Here is a 15,077-nt window from a genome sequence, read left to right on the forward strand (position 1 = left end):
TTAATAGTAATTATCGATTAATTCAAACTTATTCTCGAAATATAATATCAATGACTATAAAACCAGTTTAGAGCCAATAATTATTACTTAGTCTAGTTTCTTAGAAATAATAAATTCAAATTTTACGACGTCTGATCTAGAAAAAGAAAAAACTTTGACCTTAAATTCTTAAACCTTGAATCAATCAAAGAAATTTCAAATCAACGAACGAATTCACGCTAATTAGAACTTTATAACAACCGTAACAGAATCCAATTCGATGCGCACTTCAAAAAGGTTCTTATAAACAAAAAAATATGTTTTGAATCTTCTACTTACACATTTCATTCATTTTGTACAACGATTATAACATTTCTCACAAACGTTTTCACTATAACAATCACTTAAAACCCGTGGGAATCTAATTTCACTCGAGAAAGTGTCAAAGCTATACAATTTCACAACAATAACTTTAAATTAAATAACAAAACTCACGCACTGAACAAAAATAAGTTAGTCAGGGTTCCAAAATAGGTCCTTGAGGGACCCCTTTTTAAAATTTCTCTATAATGGTGAACTGTGCGCCGACGCACGTCTGTCTGGCGTGGGAGGTGCAACAGTATGACGCTTATTCGAAATTGACGTATCAAGTGACGGCGACCTCATATCCGAAGCAATACCATCGATGCGTACCGTGTCCAACGCTTGTCTCAATTCCACATACAAGTTCAACTATAGAGTAAAAGTTTCAATGGACGTTGTGAAGTTGAAAGTGGTTGGGTGGGTTTTAAATGAGGCGTGAAGTGGTAGTGATGGTATAGAGGGGGGTTTGTAACAGCCGGTGACTGGGAACGGTACCAATGTTTATGTTGAATGGTATGTGTCGGCACGTGCTATGTAATTCCTTAACAGATGTTTAGAAATCTTCATTTAAGGTTTTATTTTCGATTTAAATTGTAAACTTCAGGTTTATTTTGGTGTTGTATTTAGTAGTTTGTTTATGTTGAAAATAGATTGTTTGTAGTTTCTGAGATAACGGTGTTTTAAAGTACTGTTTAGAAGATTAAGTTTGAGTAAATAAGAGCTCAGAAAACAGTAGACTAAAGGTGATATACAAAAAAATACTGTATTATGTACCATTTAGAAATTAGTTTTTTATCTGTTAACAACAACATCGTAAAGAGACCTGCATAACTGAGAGTTTAACTGCTCCGATTTATAATATTGTTTTGACAGAAAGCATATTAAATTTTTTTAACTTTCAATGAATAAAATTTAATCAAGAATTTTCAATCGAAACACTTATTTATTCATTTAGAGAAATAAACAGACATTTATAGTTAAATGTGTTGGTTAGAAGTACTGAATAATATTGTTTCTAAATAAATTTTATTTCTATTTTCGAAAAATAGTCGGAAACTCTGAAAGTCATTCAAGGCAGGTGCAGTGGCAAGTAAATCAATGAAAGACCTTTCTTCATTGATATTCTGAAGGCATCATCACATTTATCACTAAGTAGCATAAATCAACGACTTGTGTCTGTCTGTACGTTGATTTCTTAGAAACTATTCAATACATTTTGATATAGTTTTCACTATCATTTGGGGAAATTTGTTTCCGTTAAAATTCCAGACAAATCTCATCGTTGTATTACATGCATATTCTCAAAGAAAATAGAGTAAGATCCGATCAAAAACTGGTTCTGAAGGTATATATATATGTATGTATTTATTTTTTGTCTTGTATAATAGCTGCAAGAAGGTTTTCAGTTATATTTGGCACAAATATAGTCTGGTTTAGACCCTTGGTTACGATTGGCTTTTCTTTTAGTGAAACATAGTAGCATAATATTATGTGCAAGAGTCATGCATACAACATATCATAAGCAAAAAAATCCATTATCCCGGAACAAAATCTACAACTCTACCGTTTTGTCACATATATACATTTTGAAGTATGAAACTTTTATCAAAAAATCTGTCGACGCATACAAAGCCACAGGTATAAACTAGTGTTTTATAAATAAGGTTAGTAAATATTAGCATTAAAATGTGTGTCTGTATTAGGAATGGTATGTAGCAGTGGCGAAGGGTGAGTTTTGTTAAAAGGGAAGCCGGAGCTAAAACTACTTAAGCTAAAGTTAAGCAACTCTCGGTGCGGTCATTCCGTAGGTGGGTGACCGACGCGATGGCGGCTTGAACAAATTTGACACTAGGTTGACCATTAACCATACGTTAACAGAATAAATCGTTGTATTGCGATCCGATCTACCGAACTACTTTCATAGTAGGTAAGAACTAAGTACCTATGACCGAAATTATTAATGAGGAATGATTCTATCCTATTACTTCAAATTTCGTGTTTATAGGTAAGTGTCTTAGTAGGTATTTAAATACAACTTTGATTGACTCCAAATGCTATCTACTAGAAACAATCTGAGAAATAATAAAAACACTTTACAGCTACGTACCAATAAGCCATTGATAAATTTATAAAGTTATATCGTAGAGAATAACTTAAGGGAATGTTTAAAATACTTATCATGTCCTTTGCATTCTGTATTATTTATTTTGGTAGATAAGTAGATACATGTTGGCACTAGGAGCATTTTGAAAACAATGTCTACACTCTACAACATTAATTTACTGATTCATAACAAATTTAACAATATTTATTGCTTCTACTTCTACCTACTTGTTGTCCATGATCGCAATACACAAACAATAACAATGAAAGTAATACTTACAAATTTTAATACACGTAAGATACGACCAGTACATTCACACAATAACCACGATTTTACACAAAATAATAACATTCTTAGATAATTTAACACAATTTAACTCATCCAAATATAATAAACATAATAATCCAAAATAACCTAAAATAGCGCGCAAAATGAAAACAAAACTGAATCTAAAATCATAAATGTCATCACAACAATTGCATTCATTGTCTCTCTTTCATTAAAAATCATTGCATCTCACTCACACATTCGCTAGTTGCCGCGCCGCCCGCGCCGCTGCGCCTGTTGTACCTACTAGTCGCCCAATAAGCCGATGAATTCCGGGTTACCTCGCCGGTAAAACGCGCCATAGAAAAGTACGTCCGCGTGACGTCATCGAATTCTTTTTCGCTTTACGCGATTCCTGCGCGCGCCGTCGAGTTGTTTGACGGCAATTTTCGGTATGCAACTTTTGCAATGACAAATAGAACAGGCGTTTATTCATTTATTTAATTTAAATTAGTCGTATTGAAAATATTGATGAATGTCGTAATAAATATAGAATTTAATTTAAATAAATGATCTTTTTTTTGAGAATAATACACATTTATGGGACGCATTTTTAGGAGTGTTCCGAAGGTAAAGCCGGTAGGAATCGGGTTATAGGGAGCCTTCGCCACTGGTATGTAGGAAGTCAAATGATTTAGTATTCATAACGGTGACTGATAAAAAGTGTATTATACTGTTATAGGGTCATTTCGCCTGTTCGCGTCCATTTAGTGCAGTTAGCAAGTTTGAAGGAGAAAATAAAAATGTTGCAGCACTAGTTTCAATGAAAAAATGTATGTAATGTGGTAACTATATAGTCTAATTTAATATTAACTTTTAGTTTCGTTTGTAATATCATGAGTTTTTTTTAAGAAAAGGCAAACCACAGAATTAGGCTTTTCACCTACTTTGCGTCCACAAAATCCAAATTGCGTCCACCCTGGGACTATTTCGCGTCCACCAGCTTAGAAAAGGTATGAGGGGGTGATATTATTAAGGAAATATAAAGAAACACTAGATCTTTTTAATTTATTTATTTAAGAATATAATTGTTAAAAAAATCTCTTGGACCTAAAACTTTTCCTGTTTTTGGAAAGAAAGCAAAACCGCTTTCGTCTCCATTGAAAATTCTTTTTGGATCACTTAAAATATCTTTCTGATTCATACTTTCCAGATATTATAAAAGTTTTCTAAACCACAATTTGATTGATTCTTCTGTTCCTTGGGCTCTAACTTTTATTAATGCCCTCCGCATTCTTAAGCGATATTTCTTTGTCTCTGGCCAAAAAAATTTCAATCCACTTTGACCTGGACGGTCATCTTTGAATTTATTTTTAATCTCCCCGTCTCGAATGATTTTCTGAACAGTATCCAATAATTCCTGTTTTTTCACTGGGAATCCACATTTGGATATGTTGAGAAGCCATTCAACTACCTTTTTTTCACCATCTACACTTAGCGTTGGTTCTGGTCCCGGTTTCTTTACTCCATCTGGTCAGCGCCCACTGATTTTATCCAATATGGTCTTGGGAATTCCATAATCTTTACATACTTGACTTACAGATTTCTTTTTCTCTCGAATGTCGCTTAGAGCTTTCTTCAAATCTTCTTCTGTATAAGTTTCCTTTTCCTTCTTCTTGTTTGACTCTAAAGAACTCATCTTAAACAGAAAAAATAATTATAGAAAACATTTTATTGGACCTACTAGATTTAAAATACTGAATAAAATATTAATATTTATCCTATTATCAGTATTTTACAAAGAATAAAGCGATTATTTAATAAGACGGACGCGATTTGTTACAAGATTATAGCCTATAGGAATAGTGTGCGTCCACGTTTCGATCTATCTTTGTTACTTTTTCTACAATCGTAATAATGTGGACGCAATTGGGTATTACAATTGTGTAACTTTAATGACAAAATGAACGAAAACCCAATTTATTTTAATATTTTAATCACTTAAAAATAAACAACTAACTAAAACGTAAATGGATGAGTTCGCGTCCATCGTGGACGCAAAGTGGTAGTTTAATAAATTCAGTGTAGCACTTCGCGTCCACCCTGTTTTAACTATTTAATAGATAAAAAAAAGCAAATTAGTAATTAATATAATTAGTTTATGTTATGATTCATGTCTCGAAACATCTATGTGTCCTCAAGTTCACATAAAACATAAAGAGACTTACCGCCAAACGCACCGCTGCACACTATTTTTTTTACTAAAATCCCACACGTCCGCACTCCGTTGTTGAACAACCAAAATTATTTATTTTTTTTACAGAGATTAATTAGGCACTCGGAGCTTTTGTCTATATGTGCGTGCCTCGTACACATTGAGCTATTGACAGTTATTACTTTCACGTTCATCAGTGTGATATTTTATTTATTTGCAAGTATTTTTATAGGCAGGTTCGAAAAATGGACGCGATTTGGGTGATGGACGCGATAGGGCGAACTTACCCTATTTGTTTTAGTTTAATAATGTTGTTTTATAAATAAATGTAGGAAGTGTCCCACTGCTAGGCAAGGGTGTTCTACTACAATTAGGGATAGGTCAGGCCTTGAGCCACGCTGGTCTAATGCGGATGGGGGACTTTGCATTTCTTCAGTTTGTAAAATGGATTTATGGAAGTTGATAGGCAGATACTTTCTAGATTGACACATGGAATAGTTATCTACCCCGGTATATACCACGCGAACAAAGTCGCGATTAGAAGTTAGTTAATTGTTCTAACTTTTCTGTATATTTCGTATGAAAATAGGTTTTTATATTTAAGTCGAACAATTCATGAAATAACCAAAACTGGAACGTTTCATTTTTTGTCGATTATTAGTTAATCCTCTTATTTTCTTCCTGTAAAAGGATTTTCCTAATACTATAAAAAAATGCTCTTATGCCTACAGTTATTCATAAATGTGTTCAAGTCAAAACTCAAGAAGATGATTAAAGACGTTTGTAATAAATTGAACACTTCCTGTTCTTGAACTAATGACTGTTGTATTCAATCAACTGTACAGACTTGATTGTAAGTTGATGTGCACAAACGTAGTTCGTTTTGATAAACGATTTTTCTATCCATACTAATATTATAAATGCGAAAGTAACTCTGTCTGTCTGTTACTCAATCACGCCTAAACTACTGAACCAATTTGCATGAAATTTGGTATGGAGATATTTTGATACCCGAGAAAGGACATAGGCTAATTTTTACCCCGGGAAAATGGCGCTTTCCCATGGGAAAAATCAGGTAGCGGACGAAGACGCGGGTAAAAGCTAGTTACTAATAATAAGTATGAAGTGTTAATTCATACTTATTATTAGTAGAGAAATATGTATTTCTTTTAATTGCTAAACTACTTACTCAATTAAGAAGTTCGAAGTACCGATAACTTACATTTCGGAACAAAAACATTCACTAATCATTTTAACAGATATTTTTAAAAGCCTGAAACACCTTTTAACTCAGAAATTAAAGGAAAGACCAACGTCTACCAAAATAGCCTTGCCTAAACAAAAAAGGATGGAATTAAAGCATAATCAGGAAGAATGAAGCCATCAAGCCATGGTGTACAAACTGACCTAATTCCTTCAATTGATGCAGTACAGGAAATTTCGGCGGCACTGATACTTAAACGAATCAACGCGAGATAATTTCCTTTGCATTTGTCACGGTACGCGCTAGATAACTTTGTTTGTCTAATGCCCGGTTTCTGAGTACATTTAACGGTAGTATATCTAATTAATACCGTTTTTTTATGAGTTTCAACGCGAAGAGATAAACTACCGCTAAATGTACCTCAGAGACCGGGGGTAACTATAATGCAAGCTGCTGTAATAAAGGTGTAATATGAAATAACAGATATAGACTCTTTCTTGTAGCGCCTTGTTGTTTTATTCAGACACATAAAGTTATTTGGAGTGTGTTTGAAGCTAAATATTATAATTAAGATCTTTTGTTTAACCCACTACGGCCATTACCGTCCCACTGCTGAGCTAGTGGTTAATTTTACGAGCTTCAAGTCACGCTTGTCAAGTGCAGGTTTGGTTAGGGGATAGGGCATAGTACGCATCCCTTAAATAACTCTCAGAGGAATCAAACCAAGGGCCTTCTGGCAACAACTTAGTAATTAATCCACGGGCGTCATCACATGGAAATAAATCATTTAGAGGTTATTTTCACATAGGGATACGCAATCCTTATAAACTTGCTCACACAAAAAAAACATTACCGATTTGATCAGTGTATGTCTTTTATTACAAGTTAAATCGAACCCGCGGCCCTCTTAACGCAATAGAAATCATCTTACCCACTGCGCCGTTTTATAATGACATACCAACCTTCATTCGCCCTACATACATATTCCATACATTTATGTATGTAGATCTGTCTGCAGTTGCATACATAATTATTGTATTGATTGAAACGTTGCTATGTTTTATTTATGTGCACACGCTTCAATGATTGCCAGTATTTAGTATTTAATTGAATTCTATGTTAATATTGTATTAGATATAACGTTGTGACAGTTTTTTTGTAGGACGGTAAGCAGGATTTTGTACACGGGATAGACTCTAATCTGTCACCATGTAATAGAGTAATATCTATAGACTATAACTCAGTAATAGAGCTATTTTAAAGCTGCATTTAAAATATATAAAAGATGTATTTTTATTTCAACAATTTTCAACCCTAAACCGAAACTCGACTTTTTCCCTATCAAACGCAACAAGCGCCAAAAAAATACTGAACAATTGAAAACGTCCTCTTTTTCTAGGTCAGTTAAAAACACCAAACAAAGCTTTTTAGGCACTTGTCCCACCGCCGACGAGAGAGAAAAATTAATTACGTAAATAAAAATTATAATTTAGTTACGTAGATTTTATTAAACTTTCATAGTCTGTACCTTCTTTAATATAAATATGGCGTTATATTATGTATGTTTGTATGTTAGGTAAACGAATAATACAAATGGTAATAAAATAGTCATTATACCAGCCCACTGCGAATGTTCTGAACGTATATCAAATATACCCAACCCTAGTCTAATGATTGTTTCTATAGGGCTGTCACTAATTACTTATTATTAAAATTAACAGGGCCATAATCACTTATTGACAGTTATTTTTAAGTGGAATGGCGAATTGGGGTATTTTTATAAGGGTGCCCAAATATTATGCATAGTTACCTACCGAAAAACCCTATCCTTTCTCCGATCTCGAACTATCCTTTTGCAAAGTTTCTTCGAACAGGGTTCAGTCCTTTAGGCATGAATACAGAGACAAAGAACATTTCTTTCGCTACCGTTCCACTCCATTCACACCAGTAATAACTTTTCAGTGCCACTCTTATCCATATTTTCGAAACAAGCTTTACATCGCGCTACAGCTTGTTTTAACATAACTCAAAGATGACTGACTGACATAGTGATCTATCAACGCACAGCCCAAACCACTGGACGGATCGGCCTGAAATTTGGCATGCAGGTAGATGTTATGACGTAGGCATCTGCTAAGAAAGGATTTTGATCAATCCTACTCCCAAGGGGATGAAATTCTGTCCTATGTCACAAACCACGCGGAGGAAATCGCGGGCAGCCTCTAGTTCTGTTTTATTTCGTGTGACAGCCCTATTACGTCCGCGGTCGGGCGGGTGCAGTACAATACACAATTATTAGTATTATGTCATATCATTGTCTCTGAGCTATCACCGGCGAATGACGTCACTATGTCGTATCGGAATTTGATTCATACCATTATTTGTTCATTTAAGGATAGGTAGATAATATTACTACCTCTGTTGAAGAGAGGGAATGTGTCTGCTAAAGACGAGGTTCCGGGTTTCGATATCCAGGTCAGACACAGGGTTATTAGTCTTTCTCTTATTTGTATTAAATTATTCCCAATAGTAGTTTGGATTTTAATTAAGTTATTTAGTTAAATTGGAATGTCATTAAATTGGAGCTTAATTCCCGCCATTCCCGGTATGTGGCAATAGACTCGCCCCCTATAACTTTGTTTATTTGCATTGTTTGAAAAATGCCGCTCGTCATTGCCGCACCTGAATTTTAAAACCGAATTATGATGATAGGACCCGAAGAAATCGGCATCGGTACAATCCGAACAAGTGCAGTAATTGCTTCGAGTCGGTTTTGTTGTTCTATAAATAAATAAATATCATTGGACAAACCACACACGGTCATTTGATTCCAAACTAAGCAGAGCTTGTACTAAGGTGGTAATAACGGATAAACATACTTATATACTTCTAAATACATACTTATATAGATACATTAACATCCAGGATCAGAACAAATACTCGTGCTCATCACACAAATATGTGTCCCGGTGGGATTCGAACCCACCATACGCGGCGCTACGTTTATTACGGTGAGGTGACCACTTTAACCACTGCTGAGACGATAACGCCGCCTTGAATATGTATGCAGCAAGCCTGATTAGCCAAAAGAAGCCTTTCAAATTGAAACCAAACGGCATATAAGTAGTGCTTTAAATAATTTCTTTGACATGTAGAGCCTAACTAATCATAGACTACGGAACACTTACCGTAGAGTTTCCTAGTAAAAAACATAGACAATTTCACGGATGAACTGTTTAATAAACGATGGGGAAATTATAACGTTAGTTTAATGAACAGTTAACGCAGGGTTGTCACATTAGTTAATAATAAATTTGATATAGGTATTACTGCTACTGTTGGGTAAGGGGTTTTACCCGCAATGATGGAGAGTTTAGGCCTTGAGTCCACCACGCTGGCCAAGTGCGAGTCGTGGCTTTTGCAATTGTGTGTCCTCAAGAACTCTCAGGCATGCAAGGTTCCATCACGATGTTTTTCTTCACCGTTAGAACATGTGATAGTTATTTCTAATACTTAGCGTTAGTGTATCAGAGTAAATGACCCCAAAGAGGGTTGCTTATTTATAAAAATAGACAAACTAATCAAGCATTACATAAACATCATCCGCATCATCACCCGCCTAGCCATTCTTTCAACTATGTTGAAGTCGACTTCCAGTCTTACCGGATGCAGCTGAATACCAGTATTTTACATGGAGCGACTGCCTATCGGACCTCCACAACACAGTTACTTGGGTTATAGCACGATTTCCTTCGGTAAGACTGATTGTCAGACTTTCAAGTTTCTGACTACTGTTAAAGTCTAAGCTAAGCTAATATACTATATCATAATTATAACTTACTATATCAATGACTAAGCACATTTTTTAGTTCAATGTCCTTTGTATAAAGCTTGCTAATATGCGTGGGTAGGCAGTTGGGTACAAAGTTGGGCAATTTGACCTGCTATGTGATTCGCCCACTTCGTACTCAGATATTGTAACTTTTTAAGTCTTATTATAGGTTATTTAAGCCAAATATATAAGCTAATATATTAAAGTCTCACTTCGGGTCCCGAATGTAAAAGATTCCCATCGAATGAATAAATAAGTAGGAGTTTACATACATACCTAAATTATAAATAACCAATTGACTATCTTTGGCTTGCCTTTCTAAGATTTAACCGCTAACAGTTTTTAAATTCTCACTTTTAATGTACATATAATAGTAATATCTATATTGTAAGAAAGAAGAAGGTTAAGGTGTACCTATTAGTAGAGCAATGATGACGCTTGTTAAAATGGACAAAAAAATGATAGTATTATAGGTTTGTCTGCTAGGTCCAGTTGAGTATTAAGTATGAGATAACTGGAACATCACATAATATGAAACGACCTCAATGTAAAAAGCGAGCCATTTCACTTGGAACTCCGCCACACGCTTTAAAATTGCCTTCCACTGAATAGAATTGCAGTTAAAGACGCCATTTTGTTGATGTATTGCGGTAGATAAAATTTTTAGGTTATGTAAGAAAGAATTAAAATTTCGTTGTTAAATAAAAACTGAGTACTGAATGGCGAAGGCATAACCAATGGAGTTTTAAATGCTTCGCTTAGATCGTATTGTAATAAATCAATAAGTAATAGAGAATTTTATTAGACTTGATTTTGGTCAAACACAAAATTATCAACAAAAAGGCTTGGTAAAGGTTTGAAAGGTGCATATCCAGCAAAAAATACAAAATTAAACTTTTCTTCGAAACCTATTATTAGCCTAGAATAGAAACAATTAGAATCAGCTAGGTAACCTGTATTTATTTAGAAAATTCAATTTAGTGATGATAGAGATGGCTATATCCAAATTTAACTTAAGCAATCGTGCTTTAAGTTCTAAGCTTTGAACAAAAAAATCAATAAACAAACAGTCTATGAGTATGAGTTCAATGGATTGTTATCAACGGTGATAACGTGTGATAAGAGCAGTTCCTGTGTGTTGTAATAAGACCTCACATAATTAGAAAAGGCCCTGATAGCCGAGTGGTATATTTAATATTTTTTCCTTTATTGCCGTTTAGTCTATATCATTGATTGCAGAGCCTCGTATGATCAATTATTGTATCAACCACATTGTAAAATTTTGGCGATTGAAAAGCGTGGCCGTAAATTTGTTGCTAGCTCTTCTCATAAGGCTCTACCCCCTTTCCGAGCTAGTGGTAGATTCAGGAATTGAAACGACTATTACAAATTGTATTCAGGAATTGTACGATAAGTGTCAATATTTGACCTAAATGAATAAATGATTTGATTTTGATGAGTTTTTCTTTTCCATACAAATGGTCAAGGATTCAAATCTTATACCAAAGACTTTTGCAAGAGAGCGTATCATTGTGGAATCATTACTGCATATTTTAAAATAAAGTCTCTTTGCTGCGTCTGTCTGTCTGCTCGCGATAAAATGAACGAATTTACTGAACGAATTTTCAAGTACTTTTTGATTTTGGAGGAAGGTTTTAGTATATATTTTTTCAAGATTAACGCGGTTTAACAGCGAAACCGGGGCGGGCCGTTAGGTAGTAGTTTCTAAATAAAAACCAAAGAAAGTAGAGACTACTTTCTTTGGTTTCATCGCAAATATTTTGTTATTATGAACAAACATCATGCATTTTCAAGTCATTCAATACAGGTTAGATAAAAACACACATTAATTTTTAAATAATTTTATTAGGATCTAGGAAATAATTTTATTAATCACACAAATTAAAATTTAATTTTTACCTTCTCATCCACCGAAAGAAGCGGTTCCCTTTCTTGCCATTATTTTTCTTCTTTTTCCCCATTTTCTTGGATAAATAACATATAACACAAACACCTTTGAAACTATAGTCTTTTATCGCAAAAAGTTTTTAAAACACAGTATTGGCACAATAGGAAATTCACTTGTCACATCGACAAAAAGAACACGCAATTGCCTCAGACCGATACGATACAGGACCCAAATACGCTCTAAAAATTAAAATTAAACAACATTAGTCACTAAAATTAGTTAATTATAAAACAGGAAAGCTTTTAATTACAGAAAAACACTGTTATTTTGATTTTCTTGAATAAAATATTTACCAATATGGCGGATTGGCGGTAAAACTATGATTTGAGTTTAGAGTGCGGTGTTCCCGCGCGCACTGGGCTCGCGTTGTGGACGAAATTAGACGGTAAAAAAAACATGAATGCACATCGTGAAATGCAGCGTTCGTTTTATTTTAGTACATCTTGAGAAATGTATAATAATATTATTATGATGTACTTTCGTATAGATGTCTGCCTAAGCCTTTGTGAGCCGTATCGCGTGTCTCATAGATATAAAATTTTGAAAGCGAAATTTTTTTTTATGGTTCAAATGCTTCATAAAAAAAATTATAGTTTTAATTAAATTAAAAGTTCGCTGTTTGTGTTTTGGGTATGCTCTGAATCTATTAATTATTCCTTATCATATTTTTCTATTGTGTCTATAAAACTAAGCATAAAACCATCCTAAATCTCTGACGATGACATAAATTTTGCGAATAGTAGCCAATGTTCCTCATTGGAATATAATCCATCACCGTACCAAATTGTATCCAAATCAGTTCAGCCGTTTCGACATAAAAGAAGCAACATCTTTAAACCAAAATATCTTTGTAAAAATTAGTTCCATACGCTCTTAATTTCCAATTTCGAAGATATTTTCAATTCAAAACCAGCACACGACCAAAAAAATATTACATCTTAAAGTTCCTCAAAATGTTTTGATTTCAATATTTATATAATTCAAGTATCAGTTAATAAATCAAAGATGGCCGCCGTGGTAATCCATGCAAAGGGCAGCTGAAATAAATATAGAATGAACGCTGTGACTCAGTGCGAACTAAGAGGAAGAGAGTGTTGTGACATTTACATATTATTTTATCTATTTGTTTTATTAAAAGTAAAATATAACTCTCTTGGATTGATAAAGCTTATGTATCTATCAAAATCAAGACCAAAATCAAATCATTTATTCATTTAGGTCAAATATTGACACTTATGATAGTCGTTACAATTACTGAATCTACCACTAGTTCGGAAAGGGGGTAGAGCCTTATGAGAAGAGCTAGCAAGAAACTCATGGCCACTCTTTTCAAATCATTCTACTCTAAGCTTACTGTCTTATCACAATTCCATCTGTTAAAAAAAGTTGATTGAACAATAATATAAGGCACGCTTATCCGATACTGTCTTCTCCGTGTTAAAATAGGATAGAGTAAATTCACAAACGAAAACCTCCCAACGCTTAAGGAAATTATTTTTCACGGACTACGGTTTTCAGTTGCCGGTGGGATATTTTCGTTGTACTAGATATGTAGTGTACAGAGATGTACCTCTTTTATGTACTGTCACGCAGAGATCTCGTGTTTAAAACCCAGGTCGGACCAAATAAATTATTACAGAAAGCGTCACATTAAAGAAATTGCCTGGAATTAAAAAGTGTAGGTCACAGACATCCGTGCTTCGTAAAGCACGTAAAGCCGTCAGTCCTACGCCTGACCTCTCACTGGTCGTGTCGGTTATCTGTCCCACCGACTCCCACCAGACTATGAGAGTGAAGGAATAGAGAGTGTACCTGTGTATTGTGCACACGCGACACTATAAACATACTAGCCGAAAAAGTCAAAACCTGCAAAGAGGACATTATTCTACAATGCAGTAGATTTATAGGAGCAAGGTTACTTGCAGGATAAAGCATATTTTCCTGTACTGAAATAATTTATAATTATTGTAGTAGACACGTGGAGTTACGCCGTATTTATACCTACTGTTTTATAAACAAATAATATTTTACAAGTTTACGTTACTGTTAATTCTGAGGACCTTTAAACAAAAACTAATTTAATACATTTCGTGCTTTTTCGCTCAATGCGGACTTTCAAATGTTCCAAAATATTGTTCAATTAGGGTACAGAAATATTATAATGGCCATAATATTAGGTCGGGGAAGAAGTCTTTTCGCATTATAGTATGTATGAACTTGTAATTAAATCTCTTCCGCTTCAAGAATCACAAATGAGTACCCGGTTCAATAAGTTTCTTTCAGTGAACTCGTGAGGTACCTAAATATCGAGCTTTTTTGTGTAGAGAAAAGATTTTTTACTTTATCTGTCAAAATTATTCTTCGTATAAAGTTATGTAGCGCTGAAAAATATCTGCCTTTAATTTAACTGAATTAAATAGTCTACCAAAATTCTGTACTGAATTTGTTGCAAATCAGTTTTGTTTTAGCAAAAGGTAAACAAAATGACGTCACACGTGATGCAACGCTGTTTGGGCAGCGTCCAACTGTCACGACAAGAATGAGGAAATGTCTAAAATAGCCAGCTTATTCCCCCTTGTATATTACTAGTCACTAGTAACTACACTAACTGATGTTTAGTATCACTTTTGACTTTTAATGGCTGAAACATAAATGTCAGTTGTTTTTATCTGTGCACCTGTCAATGTCAAAATTCTATTTCAATGACATGTGCCTTGCTTAAAAAAGTTTGTTTAGGTAAATATTTTTGATAGTTAACTACAGTTTTTTGATCAAAAAAGTGTAGCCCGAAGTGTATGAAAATAATACACCTACGTTTCGCCAATTACAACGTTAGCAGCACCATGTAATAGGGGTCGAGGGTTGCTATTTATTCAAAAAAGCCATTTTCTAGACCCTACAACGCATGAACCACGAGCCAATTGCCTAGAATTGGCCCAGTATAGAAATTTTTATTTTTATCTGTTACGAAAATTATTAACCCTAAATTGTCTGACTGCTTGGCAAGGGGCTTCCCAAAGGGTGCCTTGAGTCCACTACGCTGGCCAAGTGCGGGTTGGGGAAAATATAAATTCTTATAAAAAAAAAATGAGCACGTGAACGAAGTCACCATCAAGAGATAAACTACCATAATGGAAAACACCG

The 15,077-nt window shown here is 34.4% G+C and overlaps 1 protein-coding gene across 2 annotated transcripts in view; it reads right to left on the bottom strand.

Annotated features, from left to right (window-relative positions):
- Positions 1-15,077, bottom strand: part of vlc (disks large-associated protein 2) — a 55,489-nt gene that overhangs the window by 31,469 nt on the left and 8,943 nt on the right. The window contains exon 2 of one of the 2 annotated variants that reach the window (XM_076132266.1): positions 11,885-12,112. The exons of the other annotated variant lie outside the window; for it this stretch is intronic. Coding sequence (XP_075988381.1) covers positions 11,885-11,946 — 62 coding nt within the window. The 5' untranslated portion in view covers positions 11,947-12,112. The remainder of the gene's footprint in view (positions 1-11,884; positions 12,113-15,077) is intronic. 2 annotated transcript variants of the gene reach the window in all.

The sequence above is a fragment of the Anticarsia gemmatalis genome, chromosome 27, assembly GCF_050436995.1.
Source record: "Anticarsia gemmatalis isolate Benzon Research Colony breed Stoneville strain chromosome 27, ilAntGemm2 primary, whole genome shotgun sequence".
Taxonomy (NCBI): Eukaryota; Metazoa; Arthropoda; class Insecta; order Lepidoptera; family Erebidae; genus Anticarsia; species Anticarsia gemmatalis.